Here is a 23,954-nt window from a genome sequence, read left to right on the forward strand (position 1 = left end):
GGGTTAAACGTTTCACTGTATTGCCATACGCACGATATTAGTAGGCAGGCAAGACTTCGAGCCTTGCCAATCTTAAGAACATGAGACCAAGCTGAATCAAACCATAGCAACAAGCCAAAAGATTCAAACTTAGTCCGAACATTTGGCACGGCGTAGACATTAAGGGTAAGGGTACGGCAGTCTGAGAAGTGCTTCAACAGAGGTACAGCCAAGTACCCATGTAATGCAGAATAGTGTTTTTTGTTTTTGACAAAAGCATTACTAATTTCTTGAACTTGGGCAGCGTTCCCGATACGGACGTCTACCATACAGTAAATCTTCTCAACTATCCATTCAAATGGGGAGGTATTGCAATACAGGTACGAAAAAATACACGTCTCTATAAGTCAGGCTAGATTTAACGTGCCCCGGACGAATTTCGTTTACGTGTTTAATTTTGCTCACATTAAATCTATGGGACAGCGCACGTGACATTCTAAGGAAGCTTATTGATCACTAGCGTAAATGCGTATGTCCTTGTAGAAGAAAAAAAAATAAAGCGATCTACCATCCGACACGCAGCGTGTATTGTACTTGAAGTTTGATATCCTACAGTTTCTTTGAACTCATGCGGACAATTTTTATGTGTTTTCCCGTTGTGCAGAGGAGTCCGTGGCCTAGAGGAAAAGCGCTGGGAGGATCGAGTGTGATCAACTACATGATCTACATCCGGGGCAACCCACACGACTACGACCACTGGGCACAAAACGGGTGCGAGGGGTGGTCATGGAAGGAAGTGTTCCCCTACTTCCTCAAATCGGAGGACAACCGGGATCCTGCTGTTCTGCAAAATGGTATGTATCTGCCGTACGATTTGTGCATACGTTCACATATAACGACTAACTCCCACAAACATATGCCTCTGTCACAGAGATTAGATGTTCATTATCTGAAAGAATGTACAATGCACAGAATGTACAGAAAGAACCAATCAATCAAAAATTTGTTTTATTTAACGATATTACAAACCAGCTGGACCAATAGCCTATGTGGCTAGTACCTGGTCTAATACAGAAAATGCATATGTATGTCTACCGCCTACGTATTGCGCAATGAGTAAAAACGTTGCTTACATGAACAAGTCTTAATTTACTAAGGAAGTGTTATTACATTTTACTAGACAAGAAGAAGCGTTTACATGCAAGGTCAAATGTACAGTGCAAGGGCTTCCGTCGAGACCTTTGCGTTTTTTTTTTCATGCAAAGTGATATTGCCAAATTGACGTTCATAAAAGAATTGCAAAGGGCCACGTGTCTTCTTTCCTGTAACCTACTCCCCGAAAAGAAATATTAGTGATCTTCCACATCTGTGAAAGAACATGAATTTGCAAAAACGACGGATAAGTATTCTGATTTTCAACTCGAAATGAATCCAGGATATCACCTCGTGCTAAACCTTACGTTATGTCTTGTTACTAGCGATGTGATTGCTATTTTTTACCCAGGGCACCATAATCACGGTGGCCCCTTGACTGTGTCTACCCCTGCATACGCGACGCCACTGGGTCACGCCTTCATTGAGGCCGGTCTTCAACTTGGCTACCCAAACGTCGACCTCAACGGAGCCCAGCAAACAGGTCGAGCACATCATTTCTAAGGGTTGTCTGCTTTAGAAAGAAACGCTGTCAAGCTGGTAAAAAGCAAAGTATATTTTTAATAATGTGTATTCCTTACAGTCTTTATGCTCTAACAAGCTTTTTCTGAATGTATTGTATATTTCAAAATTGCGGGGTTCAATTCATGCAATATTATAGAGTTGGCAGTTTGTAGGTTCCTGAGCACAATGTTGCTCCAAAACCGACTCGATGCAAAATAATATTGGTGATGGTTGAAGATCTCGCTTGACTTTGGGCATAAATAGCAATATTTTTTATTCGTTTCAAAGCCTGCAATTTCTTTACGTCACACTTATTTGTGCCGGCGTACTTACTTTCAGTGTAAACTTCAAATTGTGAATTAGCTAAAGCATCAATACTAACATGCGTTATTGCTAATGTTATGGTTCCAGGTTTTGCCATACCGCAAGGTACCATAAGACGAAGCGCCAGATGCAGCACACACAAGGCGTTCGTGAAGCCTATTCGTCATCGAAAGAACCTGCACATCACTCTCTACTCAGTGGCCACCAAGGTACGTCTTGCGGCGAAACATCAATCTTTTATCACTTGATTATTAATATGCACTAGGAAATGCAACGCAGCATCCTCACGAAAGGAATTGGACACTTTGTCGGAATTTCAAACCTGTAGTTGTTGAAAAAGAATCGGAAAAATTGCACAAAAGCAACTAAAGCAAAATCATTTCGCAACAAAAAAGTGGAAAACGGAATAGGAAGAATGAAATTAATCCGTCTCCAGTAAGTTCACAAAATAACGACTTTACCATCCAAGTTTCACCACTGATGGCACATGTATGGATGTTTTCTTGGTGGCTATCAGTCGTATCTTGAAACCCAGCACAAGTTGTCCCGTGCTTAAAGCTGCCAGAAAATGCAGTAAAAGCTGACATAAGATATCGCACAAATTCACGAAGAATGAGCGCAACAACGCGGTGCCTTGCGATTGTATAGCAGCAAGTGTAACGATAGTATATATATATTATTTTAGAGTGGAGAAAAGCGTACTGCGAATAGCGTAATATTGCGACGTAGGGACGAACCGTTAAGTCGCATCACGAACTGCGACATCCGAAAGGTTACGTCTAAGCGAAACGAGGTACTCACATTCGCGCACTACGCAATATCTACATGCGGAATATCGAGTGGCCAGCAGTGTTCTTCCTCTGCGCGGAAGCCTCTGTAATAAAATGCAAGCAGAATGCAAGTCAAGGAAGACAAAAATGGCATTCATCCGACTGTAACACGAAGCTACAAAGGAAACCCAATGAGGATTTCTCAGAAAGAAAGGCTCGCAGTTGACGAGTAATTCGTCCTGTTCCCGGACGAGTACGGAGTTCCAAAAACCCCATATTTCGTTTCTTTATATCTTCATGCCGGTCAGGTGCGTGGTAATTTTCGCTTTCACGAACTTTCCTACACCTTGCGGGCTTCCGCAAAACTGATTTTCTACAAGGAAGTCAGGCATTGCATCACGAATCGTGCGGAACTTTGCTGGCAGCAAGGATTTATCAGGCTTCGCTAGTGGTACCGTGCTGACATTGTTTCGACGTGACGGCGATGCGGTAGCCTGCAGTTTTACATTCAGCTGGAGCACCAGGACTGCTTTGGATGTGTAGCTTCCAAATAGCGCTCACTACAGTGTCCTGGGGTGACTGAAACTTACAGATCCACTTCGACGAGTGGAACAACGCCCGTGCTGTCCAGTTCGAGCGCTTCAAGGTGCCGCACATGGTGTTCGCCCGACGAGAGATCATCCTGTCGGCTGGATCCATCGGCAGCACACAGCTTTTGCTCCTGTCTGGCATTGGACCGAAACACGACCTGCATAAGCTGGGAGTAAGCGTGCGCATAACGTTTTCCCTCTCATCCGAAGATGACAATCGATGGTGCTTTTTCTCTAAATGGTCATCAATATATTTCTTTCCTGCATGAGCCTGCTTTTCTTTCTAATCAGCTATTGCCGGTAGCGTAATGTGACCTCTGATGGCGGATATTTGAAAGAGGTTGACATTACTAGCATAACACATCACGATGTATCTTTATCTATCTATTTATTTATTTACATATACTGCAGCCCAATATAGGGCTATAGCAGGATATTGAACAAAGTTCCACTCCGTAACCTTTTAGTTATTTACTTCGGGACATATGTTTCAGCTGCTGCACCCAAGCTAGATAGCTATGGCGCAATCTTCAGTTATAAGTTGTGAGGGAAGCACATCTTTCGAAATATCCGTAATCAAACATTGCCACAAGATGCGCCAGCGTTCAGTTACTTTTCCAACACAGCGCGTGAGGGAGGGTTTGTGCGAAAGTATTATGTAGAACATTTTTGTATTTGTAGGAAAATATGAGAAACTTTTGCTTTATTTATCCCATGATATCTATAGAACAGACATTAGGTTATTGCCCTTACTAACTGGCTTCAGTTTCTTAATTTCAACACACATTTAACAGTATGTTCATGCAAATAAACCAGTGTCTCTCTCTGAAGTGAGTCATTAAAACTTAACGACAATAGCTTAGTTAATTATATATTGAAACGGTGCGATTTATTATACAATGTCCGCCGTTTCATATAAACTCCTCAAAGACACGAAACGGCGTTACATGCCATATGCAATTTTTTCGAACATTTTCGGAATAAAACAGCCAGTATCGTTTTTATTTCTTCATGACAATCCGTGGACTGCTGATGCCAATTTTAAGCACCACGTTGAAAGCAGAGAAAGGACAGATTACTGAAAGGACAACACCGCAACCGTACTTTGTAAGCCAGAAACGTGGACGTTTCTGGCTTACAAAGTATGTAATGTTCACGTTTCATACATGTATGTATGAGACGTCCACGTTCAGGTCAATGTACCAGCTGCAGGATTTGAGACAAATCTGGAAGCCGACCGAGACGGCCTTCTGGATTATTGGTTTATTCTGTGTTCTCTATCTAAAAATATGCATGCGTCTCACAAAGGAAGCAAACAAGGAAACCCTGAGATCATGTCGCCGCGAGCGACCTACCGGCATTGCCTGTAAGCGTCGAAGCACTAAGCGTTTCATTTCACTTGCATTAAACTTACTGACAGAGTATTGATGAACCATACGCAAAACATCGCAATTGGTCTCTTAAGAATGGCGTTACGATCGCAAATACATACCAACTGATCGCGTTCGCGAATATTCAGAGTGTAGCGTCAGTCAGTATCAGGTGACTTGCTACTAAATCTTGTGTTTCTTGTGTTAAATCTGCTAATGCAAGTAACTGGAGCAGTGTTCTGCATAAAATAGCTGGATCTTTGAAGATTCAAGCATTATTTTAACAGCTAAAATAACGAAAACATAGTCTTCGTCGAATAGAACTCGCTGTAGGCGATACATTCGAGTAGTCTTAGTGCGGTCACTCCAGAGCGACGTAAGGCTTGTTCCATAGCTATCATCACCCTGCTCGCTGCTTTCGGTGGAGGTTATTTTTTTGAACTTCTTATATCGATGAACTTCGCATAACATGTTTGCTCTATTTGCTTAGATTCCCGTCCTTGCTGACCTACCAGTGGGTTACAACTTACAAGACCACATCTACCCTGGCGGCATGAACTTCCTAGTTGAGGAGCCGGTGTCTATGGTGCAGACCCGAGTGTTCAACCTCAAACAAATCCTCCGCTATCTCACCATAGGGAAAGGTGAGACACCGCAAAAAGCGACGTGCAGGTGTTTTCGAAAAACGAGATTCAAGCAAGTGCAAATCGCAGATGTAGTTCCTTGAAATTCCACTTAATGCTACAGTCCAGATCGATGAACAGTTACGGAATCCCGATGATGCCGGTTGCAATTTCTTGTGCTCGCGTTTCAGGTGAATGAACTCACACTTGGCCGAATTCAGCGGTGTTCCTTGAAATCTGTTCATACGAATTACTGCTGTAATTTCTTTGCCACACTTTGTCCTCGACTTTGAAACTTTTTGTCAGCAACAAAACTACATGTTTAATTTTTTGAATGGTTGGAGCACCTGGCCAAACCAAAACTCTTTTCGCCATTAGTTTCTTGTTGATTAACGATTTGCTTTTGCAGTGTAGCAGTACGCAGGACTTCAAATACTACAATGATACCATGAATGTGCCCGAATACTTTCTTGAGCAAAATAGGAACACGGGCTTCTCACCGAATCTCTGCGTTTACTTTAAAAAAATATTCCTTTTTGCAGCAGTTGACGCTTAGATAAAGCGAAAGTTTAGTGATAACACACGAGAAGTTTAATTTGGCCATTAGTATCTCGCAGTAACAGCGTGAAACACATCGCAGTATTGTGGAGATGGTAAAGTAATTACTTCACCGTCTCCTCGGTGATATGAAAATGCTTGTTGGAAAATTATTTCACGATAATGTAGACTTTTAAAGCTTTCTGAAGTCTTAAAAGGCGGATAACCTTCACAACTATCATACTGTTTCCCAAGTGTGTCGCAGCGCGTGGTGTCCCAGCTAAATACTCCGAGCATTTAAAAGAAAGATGGATAACTTTACGCTAAGAAAATCATGTAGACTTTTCCGCAGTTGAACTGAGAAGTCGCCAGTAAGTTTTTGTGATGCCACTGATTCAATTAATTAAACTTCTTGATTACTCTCCTTGCTCATGAGACGCCAATTATGCAGTTGTAGAAAGTTGCAGAAAACAACCAACATGGAATTTTTTCAGCAAGATGGATTTAGAGTGCTTAATTTTTTCTGGTTGTAAAAGCAAGCACACTAAATACGAAAAACATCACAGTGATTGCGTACCCACCCCCGCATTGGGTGCTACACCAGAATGCAGCACCCTGAAGCAGGCTGAGTGGGAAACCTCCCTCCCGAGACCACACGTTGCCTTGGTGTTCGGGCGGAACGGGCGCCGAGAGCTCTGGGTGCTACCTGCAAAGCGTCCTTGCGCAGAGTCCTTATGTTAACGAGACAGCGTTAAGGGCCCCGTGTCGCAGAAAATCCGGTGTTGGCGCGGGCTTCGGCGTCGGCATATATGTCGGCGTCCGTGGCGGAGAAAATCATCCCCAACCAACCTGTCATGAGTAAGAGGCCGGCGGCGAAAGAAAAGGACGATGTGAACGGAGCGTTCCAAACGGCGCGAGACCGCGAGGCGCGTGACCCGAGGTGTTGTCGAGGCAGAAGCGAGGCTGAGCTGGCATTATCGACATGACTTTGGGCCAGGAAGGTCGCATCGTCAGCTACGCTCTGGCGACGGGAGATCTGGCTGAGTCCGTGACGCGGGCAGTCCGAGGTGCAGCCGTCGACCTCGGAGACGTTCGAGCGAGGCTCCTTGGACCAGCTACAGTATCACACCGATGGCCGGGCACTCCAGATAGGATCACCCTTTATCGGCAGACCAGCGCGTTCGATGATGCCGCGAACGATACGTCGGCACTCGGGAAAGGAGCTGGACGGAAGCGGCGACCGAGCACGTCGCTAGGCCTAACCCGTCGAGCCCCCCTGCCACGTCAGCAACAGCGACCGGGTTAAACAGGCTTCGGAGACGAGCGAGTGGACGGACCCACTTCAATGCAGCAATGATTATGCGACGATCGGCAAAGACAACCACATGAAGAAAGATCCTACAAGTTTCCGTTTGGAAAGATACGTGCAACGACGAACTGAGTAAGAACGGTCTTTTATAGTAGCGTCACACGACACAAGCCGACCCCCGGCCGCGCAGCCCTTGCGCGTGGTGCAAGGTGTTATGAAGAGAAAATCCCCAACCACCCCGACCGCGCAAGCCCTCCACGTGGCGCAAGGTGTAAATGAACAAAAATTGAATTTCTCACAGTGAAATCCGTCAGAAAAATGGTGAAGTACGACATAACCACAATCTACAGCCATGGTGGCATCGGATTGTAATTTGAATGTACGAGAAAACATATTTCTGTTACGAGGAAACTCAAACACGAACTCCTTTTCCAGCATTTCTACCTTACCAACAGCGGCGCGCTCGGATATGTTAGTTGTGAAATTCATATCCAGATGGCGCTCGCATCCTCGGCAGGTCATATTGAGACTTCGCCTGCCTGATGCGTTTTGGCACGCGCGCGTGTCGGGGCAACAGCAAACAATTTATAAAATAATAGAAAAAGGTGCTAGAGTTTTCACATTTTTGTATAAGACGACTCATATTACCCCTGAAAAACGTCTTCCCAGCAATAATTTCTGTTTAAAAGTGAAGCCGACTTTAAGGGGATCGGAGTAAGCTTGGTCTTTGTGAGCTGGCGTTCCAATGTTCTGTGTTGCACTGAAGCCTACTCAAAGAAAAATGCGATGCGAACGGGGCCCGATAACGCCATCGCGTTCCACTCTTAAAGGCAAAGCTTGAGTGTCTCCATTTTTTTTTTACCGCAATACCTCTCACAAAACTTCGCACCCAGTGATCCTGCTTTCTAGTGCGGGTGGATGCATAATCACAGGGTATTTTTGTAATATTTCCTGGACATTATAATAAAGCTGCTAAAATGAACCACGCTGACTATCTCTTGATAAAACATCCCAGTACGATGTTGTAGCTAAGACTTCTTAATTTACGCTTTGTCAATTAGGACAGTAATTACCAAGTTGGACAATCATTTTATTTTCTTATTAAGTTTTATCAGCAAGAACCACTGCTGGTTTTTCAACTTGGTTCTAAACAATATGTAGTTAGTTTCAGTCCTTAAAGGCTTATTCATACTGTTTTAAAGCTTAATCCGTGTTAGCTAGAACACCCTATACAGCTGATTGGGCAACGCCACAGCCACGACACGGCGTTTAAATGTGCTTGATGCAGTAATTAAAGCACGAAATAAGCACAAAAGGCAACCCTTGAGCTTTCCTGTATTCTTCAAGTCATTGAGGCTGACGCACATTCCTAGATACGACGTACGTAGACAGATCGTGATTGTATAAGGGAGCTCGTCAAGTCTGCTAAATAATTTTTCGAACTTGTGTACCCCGTGTGCGTCGACCACAACGCTTGTATGTAAACCTTGTAGCGTAGCCCGTAATAAATATTATCACGCCGATTTATGCAGTCTCTTTATTACGAAGAAGATCGCCCCTAGCTTTCATCTAGCATATTAAGCGAGAGTAGGGGTGACCGTTGCAGTTTCAGTTGGCGTGGCGTCATTTAAGATGAACACAATTTACCTCCCGCGACAGAATTTTGGTTTGGCAATTATCTGCTGCAATATGACAGTATAATAGCGGCAACTGCGGAAAGTTGTGTTTCTGTGAATTTTAGCACCAGATGAACTGTACTTAAAATAATGCGCAACAATCTCAGCATGATGCCATCACGAATTTTCCAGACGCCTTCGCTCGCAGACTCCATTTCGTGACACCACGATACCTAGTTGTGTCAACGTGGCATTGGTCTTCTTGAAATCTCAGTGTAAATTCACATTCAATGGTTTGGTGGTTTCACAGAACAGTAAACAATGCTTTCTGTTGGCACCCGTCCTTTTTTTCAGGCCCTCTGACACTTCTGGGCGGTGTTGAGGGTCTCGCATTCATCAATACAAAGTACGCCAACAAAAGCATGGACTGGCCGGACATCGAAATCCACTTTTTGTCGGGATCGCCTGTATCCGACGGAGGACAGATATTCAGGCGTACCGAGGGAATTGCTGACGAGGTATGGATACCTTCAGAGGAACAACTTTCGGAGCTTGCGACACTGCTTTCCGAAATGTTCAGAACGCTACGTCACTTCTGTTCTGACTGCTGAGCACTGACGCAGGTTCTATGATAAAGCGCACCGGTTGACACAAAGAACGGGTTAATGTAAGAATTCTATTACAATGTTATTCCGTTTTACGCGTTGTCAGGGGCCCGAGCAACGCTCCCCCCACGTTATCACCGAGATCGGTGTGCCGTGAACAGTGGATGGGTAAAAAGTAAATAGACTTGAGGGAAAGGAATGCTATCCATATGCCAGCCAAAAGTTTTAAGGCAGTAGGCATATCTATGAATGCCTTCCCATAAAACAAAGCTAAAATCTCGCCTTGGCACACTGGCAGTAACGGGAACTAGCGATCTCCTTGGATTTGTGGCTGAAGCAAATATTCTTGTTTCACTTCGTAATTGCTTTTTTTGTCTGTTTCACAAAAGCGGAAAATTTTTTTAATAAAAACATGAAAATTGTCTTGTATATGTGAAATGGCTTCCTTCCCGCAGGACTAATAGCTTTCATGGTATCTTTTCTTTTGTGGTTTTATCTGTGTATCTTTGGTGGGTATCTGTGTATATGAAGACAGATAGCAGGTTCCCTCGCACCTTGTAGCATGCGATCTACGGACCCACACACATCAAATGCTAAACTACTAAGCTTTACTCAACGGAATCAATTATATTTAAGTATGCTACACGAAGCCTGCACGAGACTTTGAAAACGTCCAAGTCTCTTACACACTAGGCCCTGTAACGTCTTGTCAAGTCTCTCTTTGTAACTCTAAGCACACACGAATTCAATCTCATTTGTCTATGTTACCTAAGGTAGATTTCGCTTTTTTTGCGTTTGCTAAGTGATTTGGCATTGAATAAGTACTGACACAAAAATTTTCTATCTTGTTTTTTCTGCTGCAATAAGTAGCTAATGACCCAGTAATCATGGTACGAAACGTCATTTGTTTCAGAACGCGACAGGTAATTATTTGGTGTCTTGTTTGTTGTGACCAGCCCAAGTTTCGCTTTCAGGGAGCAACGAGAGGAGAAAAGAAGGATTGTAAGCACCGCTGGACACGTGATCGCACAAACCTGTGACGTCAGCGCGCTCCAGCGTGCTCACCGGCGCGCGAGTTTCGTGTTGCTCGTTCGTCTGCTACGCCTGCACGTGCTTTGCGATGTACTCGCCATCACCGTCGTCCTCGTTTTCGTCGTCCAGCGGCGACTATTTCCTGCAGGCGGGAGTCGCCGCCGTATTAGACGTGGCCAACCACGTTTTATTCGATTCACTATACAAAGCAGCGATTCGGAAAGTGCAGCCAGCGACAGCCAATCAATATGCGTACGCACCGCTACAAGTAGTACAAACCATTCGTCGAGGGTGCTTTGGGAAGGAAGCATATTCAGAAGCAAGACACAAGGCGTGGTAAAAGTCGGCACAGCACCAGGCTTTGGTGTACGTAGTCTTGCTGGAAGATCGTCGGACTGCTCTTAGCTCAGCGGGCTTTGTTTATACCAGGCACGCTGAAAATGAAGCGAGCAAATCTGGCTGCTCTTCAACGGGATCCAATGTAAGCGTCCAGTGGCGCGCATGAACTGGGCCCACACCTGGCACTTACCGACGCCGACTGTAGCGAACGAGCAAGCCAGGCCAGCTGGCGATCGCTGGGAAACGGTATAGGCCTAGCTCGCTGGCCGTCGGATCCGGGGCCGACGGCCCTTGTGATCCGTACGCAGCGTAATAAAGCAACTTTCGTCAACGCAATCAACGTCTGCAAATTTATGTCGCTCATAAGTGACAATACAATTAGTTTTGCTGACGCCGTTGGTAGCGATGAGAAAACACGTTAGCCAGGCGCACCGCTTCGCAAAAACGATGGCTGCGGCGCCTGCGCTCACCGCTTGCGAGTCAAAATCACGCCAACGATTTACTATTTCGCGCAACGTTTTATTGCGATAGCAATTATATGGACACTTCAACCGGATTTCTGCCGTTGGCGTCGGCGTCGCCGTCGCCAGCGCCGTGAGGTTCCCTATAGATAAAATCTTCGCCGCGCGCCGTATGCCCGAGCGGAAGCGTGCGGGGACGCGCGCTGTCGCGGAGCGCGAACGCACTCAATCTCCCACGCGCAAGCAAGGAAGCGGGAAGCCAGCGCCGCAGGGAGCGGAGGGGGGGGGGGGGGGGGCGCACTTCTACTCTGACAACAGCCGCGCTCGTCGCTCCGCCCGCACCGTCTCTTATCTCCCCACGGCTCTGACCTTTATGCGCCGTGCATTCACCGCTCAGTTTCCGTTGAAGCGATAGACCGCACGTACCTTCGCCGCTGCGGCGTTTGCGCTTGCTGCCAGCGTTTTGACAGTCGTTGTCTGCAGTCATTCAGTGTGATCTATTCATGTTTGTTTGTGCACGCTCACGCCACGCTTGTTCACTTAGTGATAGTCGGGCCATATTTTCCAACGCACGCTACACATGTAATGCTGCCCGGATCGGCAGTGCAGCGCTACAGGTGTGTCCCTTCGCACGCGCTGCCCACGGGAAGCGTTTCACATCAACACCACCGTTTCACACGCGCCTTCTCGTGGTCATCGAGTCTCTCTTCATGTCGGTGTACTTACGCCCCAGCACACCTGCTTACTTAATCAGCTCATGTTTACTACAATTCATATTGCTACCAAAGCCGCTCTGAGCACCTTACTTCATATGACATTGCTGTGTTGCTATCGCATTCATTGCTTCGCCCTTAGGGCGAAACTTTGACATTTTTTATAACATGCACAGTTTCGACGTCACTTTACTCCAAGAGGTATTTCGTGTCAGAAAGAAATTAAGATGATTTTTGTGCCGCCGTCAGCGGCGAAAGAGGCCAGCGTCTCGACCAGGGAGAAAAAAAAAAGCACAGGAATGATCGAAGCGGCGAGAAACTTGCTCGCCGGTCCCGCCCCGACGGCAGCGCAAACTCCTGACGTATCCTTTTCTCGGTTATTTACAATCCTTATTTGTTTGAATCATCATGATGATGATGATGATAATGATGATTTGTTTGATGTCAATGTCGCGAGGTGCTGCGCTTTGCGGCTGGCTGTGCGCACGTACTTTAAAATTTATTTTAAATATGTTCTAAGCTATATTCGCCGTTGATATTTTGTAGACGATGTGTGTGTGTCAACATAAATCGGTCTCACAAGTTATCTCGACTTCAAAATTTTGTGTCAGTGCTCCTTCAAGCTAAAAGTCATCCAGGCATTCTGATGTATGCTACATGCTCCCGTCTTTACCATAGCATTCAATGACCCCCTTCGTTGCGTTTTCTGCAGCTGTGGGAGAAAGTTTATGCGCCTTACGTTTACGCGGACACGATGTCCGTGTATCCGGTGCTGCTGAGACCCAAATCTCGAGGATACATCAAGTTACGGTCTCGGAACCCGCACGACCCGCCGATCCTGGACCCGAAGTACCTCAGTCACCCAGACGACATCATGACACTAGTTGATGGTGAGCATTCACTAATCCCCGGAAGGTTTTTTTGAAAATTGTTCGCCGCCAACGAAGATTATTTGTTGGCAGCATCACTGCGTAATACACGCTAACCAGAATGAAGTACAATGCCGAAGGAGCCGTAACGACATCAATACCAGCGACATCATTGCGAGTGATTCCAAAGCGAAGGTTTCACTTTGCAATTTAGGCGGAAACAGAGGCAACAAATTATACAACCATGAATGTTTCAGCGTACAAGTTAGTGGCAACGTTGATTTTTTGCAAGTCTACTTAGTCAGCATCAGGGGCGTTCTCTGTTGCCTTTCGTGTCAAACATTTACACGCTGTTCAGCGACATTTTGCAGTTTCACATTTTCACTATACAAGAGTTCTAGCTTCAGAGTGAGGAACTAAACCATAGTAAATAAATATTACGCACTTTAAACCACTTGCTTGCATCTGATCAGGGCAAAAGTCCTAATTTCTTGTTTGCATCTGTGTGAGCACAATTCCAAAGATGAGCTTATGCAGATATTGGTATACTAGGAATTGAAAAGTGTTTGACGTTGCGAGACAGGAACGCTAAGTGATACTACCGAGGCGTAACCAGCCACACGTGCTCACCGACTACTGACGCAGAGATGCACGCAGTAGCCTTGTCGCAGAATCTATACCCAAGCAGTTCTACGCCTCATGCAACGGGGTAATATGCTTTGTTCTGTCGGAAAAAAAAACGTCTAGTACCAGATGTAGGTTACTTTTCCTTTCCCTGCAGCGCCTGTCGCAAAATATGCAAAAGAATTCAAGTGTGTAAAAGCACACTTATCGGAATTCATTCTCACCACCTTTGGTTGGTTTGATCACCGCGGCTGTGATCAAACCAGCGACATTGAACTCGGCTGCGCAACGCCAAAGTTACAGGGCTACCACGGCCAGTGGCCTGCGCCTATAGAACTCCGACTTCATGGATAACTACAGTGTTGATTGTAGGGAAATGGCAAATGTTTTGCGTCTGAGGGCTCCGCCCTTTTGATTCTTGAGCACAAATTATTGGCTAAGAAATTTTTTGGCACTCATTTTATTGTGCCTGTGAATGCTTATTTCAGCCATTATGCCTATATATGCCGATATCTGCATGTATCGTCCGAAAATGCGATTTGAGGGCGCTATTTTTGTTTCGAAAGCACATTTGGTTAATCATTTCCAGGAAACCTGCTAGCATTGTCAGATGCTTTTTCTCGTGAATACACACCCGGCCATGAGACCAAGCAAACAAGCGCTTGCGATAGCAACTTTAGTTGACCTTTTGAGGACCTCTCTGATCTGCCTGAGATTGGTTAGGAATGCCAGAGCAAAAGATCCCCAAACGTATGCTCTTTTGGCAGTGGACACGCAACTTAGCGCTACACTGCAGGTGTGGTCTTGATAGAGAAAGGCGCAGCATTTTGAGAAAGCTGTATAGCTGACCGTATAGCAGAGAAACAGCTGACTGTGGATTTCGCACCGCATGTGTTTGGAAGGAGTGCATGAAGCCCACTGGAAGTATTGGCTGTGGCTACGTGGTCCACTTTTAAATGCGAAGCATTTCTTGCCGGCGGCTCTGTCCGTCCCTCCCGCGGCGTCCCACACCCCCACAGCGCATGCGCGTCCCCTCCCCCTCTCTCTCCTCTCCTACGCTCTCCCCTTTCTCTCCTCTAGGAATCCTGTACGGAGCGGCGCGCGCGTGCCAAACCCCCACAGCGCATGCGCGTACCCTCCCCCTCTCTCTCCTGTCCTACGCTACCCCCTTTCTCTCCTCTAGAAATCCGGAGCCGCGCGCACTACAGGTGGTGCGACAGCTGCATACTCCGCTGGGGGCACCACTGTAGTTCCGCGGTATAAAAATGACGGAGCGCGCGCGCGTTATTCTCTCTCCTGTGCAGCGCCGCGATGAGCGCTCGCGCCGCTGCCGCGAAACCATCTCCCCGCTGCTTCGCATCCACACATGGTTCCCTTTAGCGGGAGATGGAGTAATTTTTTTCGTTGCCTCCACTCTTTTGATAGTCGTACGATAAACAAGGCGATGGGAGTCCATGTAAACTGTGCCCTTGTCGCTCGCCTCCCCCTCTTTTTTTAATAAAATAAGTGCATGTAAAGACATACAATCTCATGTGCTCCAACGTGTGATTAAAAAAGAAACATTTTGCAACAAATGAAATAGCAGCGATACACTAAAATTGCTTAAGGAAGATGTTTTGTGAACACTTCGTGATTCGTAGCAGAGCTGCCGGGCCTAACACAAGTTTAATCCATGCAATGTGTTTCACTCTCGAAAAAATTGTGCAAAGTTTTCAGAATGCCCTAGAGAAAAAACATAATTTATTTATTCTCAGAGAAGTTTCAGATGGTATTACAGGCGAACATTGAAGGATCCCAGAGTGCGTGAAGGCATCATGCATACGCAAATACATCAGCAATCCATTCACCTCTGTCCATCTTGAGTGCTCGTTTTCAACCCGCAAACTTATTCTGATTGAGAAATGGCACAGTACTGAAACCCAAAACGTAGAGATGATAATATTCTGCTACTGTTCATTATAACTTTTACAAATATTTGTACTCGTACACTATTCTATCTTTCATACTGGAACATTTATTGGCTTCAATTCATTAGACACGTACTTTTACTTGTCTCATTACAAGATTAGCAGCTTTCCTAGCCTATTTCGCGTCTTTCGTGTTCTCGCTACACCGTTAATGCACCATTGTATGGCAAGTTTAACTGTTAAACATGCAATGTCTGCTCATTGAGTCAGAATAAATGCATTAAGCGTGTTGGCTGTAGTATGTGGATTGACAAAAAGCGGCCTCTCATGTACCTAGCGACGCCCTGTGAACCGATAGATTGCACAATATGGTTGCTGTCTTCAAGACCTCACAAGCGAACCCTACGTTAGTTTTCTTGCTATGAAATTGAGCTAAGTGCTTCCAAAACACAAAACAGGTCGTGGTTGGCGAACAATTTATACTGCCCCTATCGTGCCTAAAATGAAGCTTTAAGTGCCTTTTATAGGTGCCTAAAACCCACATTTCTAGTGGCCAAAAATTTGGTCGCTATAGATAATCTGTATCTGTACATACTCTGAATAAGTTCCCTTTGTATCTTTGCTCCGTTTTCAGCAATGAAGTTCTCAATGGCGGTGGCCGAAGCGCCAGCCTTCAGGAAGTATGGAGTTCGAATGTGGGACTTGCCGTTCCCTGGATGCGACCACTACAAGCACCTTAGCGACGAGAACCTGGCCTGCATGGCCCGATCCTTCACAAACACTATCTACCACCCTGTCGGCACGGCAAAGATGGGGCCGGTGTGGGACCCGACCACAGTCGTTGACCCGCAGCTTAGGTAAGCTAAGCCGTATGCGGTTTCATAAGAAGCATTCTGCGACGTTCTTCAATGTGGGCAAGCTAAAATCGGTCTCTCCTATAATAGGAGGCAAGATACTGCCCTTCTGAAAATCTAGTGTGCCTGCGGAACCCACCACCCCAGTTCAAGGATTTAATGCGTCTTCTCCTGCTATACAAAAACTCGGTATATGTGAAGGGTTTCAATGATTTTAATGTATTCAACATACCTGAAATCTGCTCTGTATCTACACTAATAAAGCTCGCTGATAATAAAGTAAAATCAGTGGATGTTTCTATGTGATTTCAAATGCTGAAGCTAAGATACTTCGCCAATATATGCCGCAGGTCATATTTCCTAAATAAATAAAAATTGAATGTTGTAGATGGAATAAAAAGAACGAGTGATAAAGATAAAGCCGCGGCGAACTTTGTCCACTGGGAATGCGCAGCATGCCATAAGCACATTTATGTCACGATGGGAGCTGTGTCAGAAAGGACTGAAAGAGAAAGCAAGGAAAATCGTGGCAGGAAATTGAACAACATTGGTATCTAGTTTGTGACCATACGTGGTAGGAACATAAAATAAATAGAGGCACCAGCGGGATCACACAACATGCTGTTCTGCGTGACAACAAGTCGCCACCTAAGCCTGATGATTTAATTAACTGCAGGTGCACTTTGCTGCCTGCACTCTCGATATAAGTGTCTCCCCAAGATCCCTAATTCTGTGCTCTTCTTCATTTCGCAGGGTCAAAGGAGTGCAACGATTGCGGGTCATCGACGCCTCCATCATGCCCACAATTGTGTCGGGGAACACCAACGCGCCGTCGATCATGATCGGCGAGAAAGGGGCTGACATTGTCAAGGCCGCCTGGATGCACCACAGCAACTTCCACCAGCAGCTGCACGAGGCTGCCAAGCGCAAGAGGTGACCACGGTCAGCCGAGACCCGCGCGAAGCCGCGGCCGCAAGCGCTGCACGCACTCTTGCCAAAGACTATAGCCGAGGCATTGCTCACTACGCCAGCGCCACCAACGCGTGTCGTGTACGGTGCACAAGGACTCAGAGACAATCGGGCCCAGCGCCGGGGACAATAAATCTGTGAACACTACTCGCTAACAACTCGGACACACTCGCACTGTCCTCGCCAAACGTATGCAAGCCACTTCGCCGAATGGCTTCGGCATTTCGGGATTATTTGCATTTGAATGCCGATAACGCATCACGGGGCGTATTCCAAACTGTTCACCAACTCGACACTCCACACCAACACAAGCATCTATGGAGCCGCTATGCAAATGCTGTTCTAAAATGACTTGCATATAAGATCCCTTCAATTATGATGATGATGATTTATTGGCACCCCCTTTGAAACGGGGCGGTGACAAATATTCACCTAGCCTGCTTGAACTAGTCAGGTATACATGCTTTTCTGTCTAGCAGTCTGCCTACATCTGCTTATTCTTCTTTCTCTTCCTAGAAGCTTCTAAATCTACCTTTTACCGTTACCTATGCCTATATCAGATATTCTCCTATCAATGTTTTTCGTCTTCTATCAATCACAAGCATCTTGGTGACAGCCCTGCTGATTGAATGAAGTGGTCACTACGCCTTAATAACACCATGGCCTCGGAGATTTGGCGTCCGTGCGGCATGATCTCGGAGGCAATGCAATAATTTTACACGACTCTTCCTCAACGAAAACTTTGTAACCAGGCAATCTCGTCCTCTACGTGAATGCACTGGAGTGACGATACATTTCTAAAACAGCTCCTCATCGCAATCGCCGAGGAGCGCTATTGAAGATAAGTATATTCAGTGAATGAGTCAACAAGTGGATTTGGCGTAGTCGAGGAAGAGCGAGTCCTGGAGCGTCTCTGAGTACGGGGCTTAAAATACTTTGTAGCAACCTTGACATACCAAAATTGCAAGCGTTAAGAAAAGCAACGCATACGTTCTCGGTGCTCCTTGGAGCACCAACCGCGGAAAGTCCAGCGGCATCTTGACGCGACCTGTCATATGATGCAATGTGAAGTGGCTTGTGTACTTTCGGCAAGGACTGTAACGTGTTGTTACAGTCCTTATAGGCGTTGTTGTTCCCCTTCGCCGCCCAAGGCAGGTCTTCAGCACTGAGATCGCCAAGAAGACACTCTGCTGGGGCCACTGAAGATCACCACGAGGAATACGTGAGCGAAAGTCCGTGTTGTGCTAACAAAGAACTATAGATTGCATGGACTTTCGCTCAAGAAGACCAGTCGGAAAGTGCCGTCAGTTGGGTCATCGGCCATTCCTTACGCTTTCAGAAACTTCAAACGTGAACCGACATTTACAGCCGCTGTATGACTGACAACAGAAAAGCAGAAGTGACGATTTAGTGGAGTTCCGAAGATTGGAGTGCGTTGAACGTGCGCGGAATCTCAAGTCTTCGCTTGGTGTCCTACTTGGTGTGTGAGATTTCTGATTGTGGATGCGATGACAGCAACCTGGACAATTTGCTATCATCGTGAATGCGGAAGTCAGGATTTGTGCTTGGAGAAGTGTAATGATACAGTGGTGAAATTCCTGTTATACTATACAAGTAGAGCTGGGCTCCAGGTTTAACGCTTTCTGAGTGTGAATGTACCGGCTGGTAAAACCACTGCAGAGCGGCATTATATTGTATGGCGCTAGATAAATATTGCAGCCGTAGATTCTTGCCACCCCAAGTTCTCGCGAGGTGCCATGCAGCCGTGTAATGGCACCGGAGCGGCGAAGGATAAGGGTGTGTTGTACTATAATGCTGTATGCAATGGTTGCGGTTCACTACGGTTCGCTGAAAAAGCCAGACCTTTTTCTTTATACGTTATGACTAACTGCACAAAGTAACTCGTATGACCGTTGTGCTTTACTGTGGCCACAACGCAAATTCTGAGTGGCGTATCTGAGGGGCAGGACAACTCAATTCTTTTAATGCAGTAAAGGCATGCGAGAATAAATGCAATTGCTTCACGGACCACCTCGTTTTCATTTGATTTCAATAGTTATACTTTATGCATTTAACGCTAAATACGGAGGTATGTATTTTGCTGTAAAGCATGGTTGGAAAAGTGTATCCCTCCAGCAGGGCTAGGACATGAAATGAAAACCTAATTAATGTGGATTAGCAATTCCTTTCTTGCCATTTGTTATACCATTTCATTTCACCAGCATCAAGTGTCGAGTAGCGCGCCTCAATTATTAATACCTTGACAGCAAATAATATTCCAATGAGCCGGCCTACACATTCTGTTCATGCTTCAAAATGTATTGTTATGTTTTGATTTATCTTTTAATTAGTGCACGTAACCCAATATGCAGCTAAGCAACACTACTAAAATATGACGTCGTTCTGTCGGATAAAATAGGAATCCTAGCTGCCTGGTCCTCGTTTTCGGCCTACTACCTCAAGCATTACGCTAATGTTAAGCGAAATATGAAGCCACCTAGGTAGGAAAGCTCAACCGCTGAGCGAAAACTGAAATTTAGAGCAGCATCTTATTATGCATAGAGCTACACTCTTTTACACCCATTTCCACGAGTATAGGCCCTCATAAAGCTGAAGGCAATCAATATATGATTTTAACAATACTTTGCTGGCATTTGCCAACTTCTACAAATGTCGCCAACCTTTGTGTCATCCGTGTATCTGTCCACATAAGTTATTATAACTTCTTCGCCTGCCTTCGTTTCCATCACTCAATGCTTAGGACAACAAATCCAATGCTCATGTAGTGTTTAACAATGTTACTGCAATCTGATAATTTGTGAGAGATGTGCAGATTGTCACTAGTGTGCTTCGAAAATAAGCGCTTCAATTTTTCTATTTGAATATTTTTGTGCTTCCGTAATATTTCAGTGGTAACTACAAGAAATATTGCCAAATAGGCGCAATATTGCGTCTGAAATGCAAGACAGATTATTTGATATGTAGAATTCGCTGACGGGGGCTCACATTGTAGGATTCTTTTCAATTTTAAATCGATTTCTTTTGAAAAAGTGCGCACTTTGGCATGTCTGTTTCTATGGACTGAATACTAAATAAGAAAGGAAATGAAGAAAAGAAACATAAAAATTATGGGGAATGTAAGTTCTAATTGCTTCTTGGACTGGGAGCGCAACGGCAGCTAGCTATGGCACAAACCGTTGATTCTAAGCAGACATCTACAATTTTGTCCTGTACATCAGCATACACAAGAAAGCCAGTTATCATCATATTCACCACTTGCAAGTTAAAGGTACTAGAGCTGAAAGTGACAACGAATTTTCGCACATCCTGGGATTTACTAGACTTCTGTGTTTTTATGTGGCTGGCTGCGGTTCCAGAAAGGTTCGACATTTCGTTCCAGCTACCCTGAAGTCTAAGTCACTGTGGTACAATGCGCTCTGTTCGTCTACGCGTCGAGCAACTGCGTCAGCGAAACGTGTGCTGTGAAGTGTGCTTCGTCGTTAATCGTCTTCACTTCCAATTACATTGTGGTTTCTTGCGTGTGTGTGTGCGTGTGTGTATGTGTGTGTACCGTAGTGTGCTGGCGTCTGCGGCAGTGGTTGCAAAACGAGAGAATGAGTTTTTGTTTGGGCCTTGCCGCTTTCTCCACTGATGTTGCTCGTGCATGACTGTTTTTTTTTTTTTTTACCGCAAGAAACTTTCCATGGAAGAGTGTCTCGATGTCCGTCTGGCTTAATTTTCCGTTGATAGCTTAAATCGCCTTGCAACAAGCTGTGCTTGTTGGCCGAGGTTAAATCGTTTTGCTCGTTCGTCCATAAAAAATATTTCAGCGTTGTTCGTCCATAAAAAATGATATATCGTGATTCTTGTCTGTCGAAGGAAGTAACACTCATTGGTCTACTAAACCGCTTGAATTAGTAGGTGTTAAGGCCACCATTTCAGGAGGATGTGAGTTGTATGGTGGCTTAATTATTGATCCAGCTTTGTTGTTTTGCGCTTTTTTATTATAGTTGAGGCGCAATTTTTGTTGTGTACACTGGTGAAGATGGCTGGCTCGAAGAATACTCTTTGCTGATTTTTGTTCAATAAAAAGGATCGCAAGTGCGGTTTGTGCCTAATGAATCTTCGTGTGTTTCCTCCAAGTGCTCCTAAAGACGAAATATGGGAACCATAATTTTCTTCAATAACTTGATCAGAGAGAGATTTTGCATTTTTGCAAAGCTTATCATGAATTCAGTTTTGTGAGTACACTGACTTAGGTACCGACAGATGGTGCCACATTTTGCTCGAAAAAGACCCTGAGTCAGCCGGCTGCTTTTGTTTTTCAGGTTTTTTGCTGAATGAGTTAATTGCGAATGAGGTTATTATTGCATTGCTCAGCAGATTTGCGCTACCCACTGTCATAAGGTAAGTCAGGACTTCAGCTTGTTTACTAAACACTTCTTGTTTCTTCTTGAACCTCTTACACTACAATGATGCAGGCTCGGCGAATGTTAACCCAATAAGTGCTCTTGAGTACTTTATTCCTGCGAGCCCATTGAGTTTCTTCTAGTTTCTATGTAGCCACAAGAAAGCAGCAACAGAACGCGCGTGTGTTGTCATAAGAACTGCACACTTTGTCTTGTAGCTTGCAACGTCTTCGCCGACAAGTGTATGGCGCCCCAATCGTAATAGTAGCTGCTGCTAACATGTGGAACATCAATAATCTGGTCACTGAATATTCAAATACATAGAAGGGGGGGGGGGGGGGGTCATTCGTCTCAGACATATTTTTGAACGCTGACGGGCGCCAGTTCCTGTTCTTTCGAAGACCGCATGGGCAACACATTCTCATGTCGTTTGGTATGCTCCCATGCCTATTCCTGTGCGAATCTATTGGTGTTTAGATGGATTCTTCGTCTCAGAAACACTAGAACGACAGGGAAAGCATATTGCGATTAGAGCATTGAGTAGCCACAGCAGTTTCTGAAAAATGAATTTTGTGGGACGTATTCATTTAAGAGCTCGAGAACAAGCCATCAGGGTGCAGATTTCCCCCTTCAGAATATTATAAATTAAATCTGCATCTTGAGGTCTCATTTAATATTTTGTTTCATCCAAAGAAAAAGCTTCAGTGGATCGTAAGTAATTACGTCAGAATGGTACACTGAACGGAAAGCACTCTGATTGAAATTGCAACCGCATTATTGAAGATTTAAAATCAAGATAAGAAACACTTGGCATTTGACTAGCTAGATGGAATACTGAATAAAAATGTATTACAGTTTCATCTCTCACTGCCATTATTGTTGGCTCAGTTAGAACGGGGAACTCATTAGTCGCAAAATAATAGTCTGAAAGGAAATTTTGTTGCACTGTGTTTTCAGCGACGCTTTTGTGGCTGCCTATGAGGGCATATATTGACGCAAAGTTTTGAATGGGAACGCGATATCGCAGCTCTCCTAAGACATCCCACACGATACTGCTTTGCTAAACTCATCTTAAACTTTGGAAGATAAAAGGGACACTTTCAATTTAATGGTCAGACAAATTTCTTAATTAACACCCGAGGGAGCATCCGTGAGCCGAACGCAGGCCCTCCACACCGACATCTCGAGAAAGAGGGAATACGGGCGTAACAAGCAGCGGCTAAGTTCTAGCCATTAGGCATGCTCATGTTCACTGTAAGTTGATGCCAACGCCAACATACTCTGGCCGAGCACTATGGTTCACGTACGGAAACTCGGTGAAGCAAGTAAATCAACGTACAAGGCGGCATATGTTTACCCGAAAGCAAAGTTAACATGATGAAAGCTAGCTTGTATCAGGGGGCGTCGACAGCAAGATAAACAATGACGAATAAATCTGATCTGTTTGTTAATACTACACAGGCCGATGTTAATTGTGGCCCGTGAGAATTACAAGAGACGGTTGGTAGAGGAGGAAACTTGGCTGTTCATTATAAAATAAAGGGTGCACGCGGGTCACTAGGTAGTTTATTCTCCTCGTTCAAAGGGTCTGGAGCTATTCCTCGACATTAAGCTCCTCCTGGCTGTAATGCACTGACCTCTCAACATCCTGTGTATCTTACTGTCTATGCCGCCCTGCCTCGCGTCACACCTGGAAAATTTGAAGCCGGAATGAGCCTTTTCGAAGTGTCAAGAAAGGTATTTACTTTTGGGTTTTTGGTAACAGCGCGTACTAATTCTGTGCTGAAATATAGGCTAAGCATGGTTAAGATTGTGACTGCAAATCTATCAACGTTTTTGAAAGGTGGCATCGTCTTGCTTTCGTCGTTCGGCGCCTAAGTAATAAAAAAATAGCTAAAGTCTTGTGCAGCCGACTCTGGCGCGAAGCTTCAAATGAAATCACATAGGAGTTCCTCAAGTGTGCGGCAAATCAAAAGTTCTTTCATTTCATTAAGCTTTCTTTTACCTTGCGCAGTTCCGCTAAACTGTTTTGTCATAACCGAATAACAGCGTTGCTGATAGTACTTGATAAAGTAAGAAAAATGAATACTGCAAATGTAACCTACATGCTGTCGACGATACAAGGAAGGAAGGAAAGAGTGGAAAGGAAAGGCAGGGAGGTTAACCAGTTTAGCATAACCGGTTTGCTACCCTACGCATCGGAGCGGGTGGGGAGAATGAAAGATGGGGAGGAGAGAGAGAGAGAGCACATAGCATAGCACACACATCGTCAGTCACAGTCCGTCACTCTTGCGTGGTACGTGACATCACTGTCACAGCCGCTTGTCAAAGCCCGTTTCTTTCAAAAACCTAAGTATTCCCTTCGTCGCCTTCTGCTGCGATGTCTTCTGTCGACGAC

The 23,954-nt window shown here is 45.1% G+C and overlaps 1 protein-coding gene across 1 annotated transcript in view; it reads left to right on the plus strand.

Moving 5' to 3' along the window:
• LOC119463814 (glucose dehydrogenase [FAD, quinone]) overlaps positions 1 to 21,265 on the plus strand; it is a 95,433-nt gene extending 74,168 nt beyond the window's left edge. Inside the window, exons 3-11 of the mRNA XM_037724637.2 lie at positions 644 to 833; positions 1,484 to 1,615; positions 2,047 to 2,168; positions 3,322 to 3,492; positions 5,180 to 5,333; positions 9,129 to 9,292; positions 12,637 to 12,814; positions 15,959 to 16,181; positions 16,932 to 21,265. Coding sequence (XP_037580565.1) covers positions 644 to 833; positions 1,484 to 1,615; positions 2,047 to 2,168; positions 3,322 to 3,492; positions 5,180 to 5,333; positions 9,129 to 9,292; positions 12,637 to 12,814; positions 15,959 to 16,181; positions 16,932 to 17,115 — 1,518 coding nt within the window. The 3' untranslated portion in view covers positions 17,116 to 21,265. The remainder of the gene's footprint in view (positions 1 to 643; positions 834 to 1,483; positions 1,616 to 2,046; positions 2,169 to 3,321; positions 3,493 to 5,179; positions 5,334 to 9,128; positions 9,293 to 12,636; positions 12,815 to 15,958; positions 16,182 to 16,931) is intronic.
• The last annotated feature ends 2,689 nt before the right edge of the window (positions 21,266 to 23,954 follow it).

Source organism: Dermacentor silvarum, chromosome 9, assembly GCF_013339745.2.
Source record: "Dermacentor silvarum isolate Dsil-2018 chromosome 9, BIME_Dsil_1.4, whole genome shotgun sequence".
In the NCBI taxonomy this organism is placed as follows: domain Eukaryota; kingdom Metazoa; phylum Arthropoda; class Arachnida; order Ixodida; family Ixodidae; genus Dermacentor; species Dermacentor silvarum.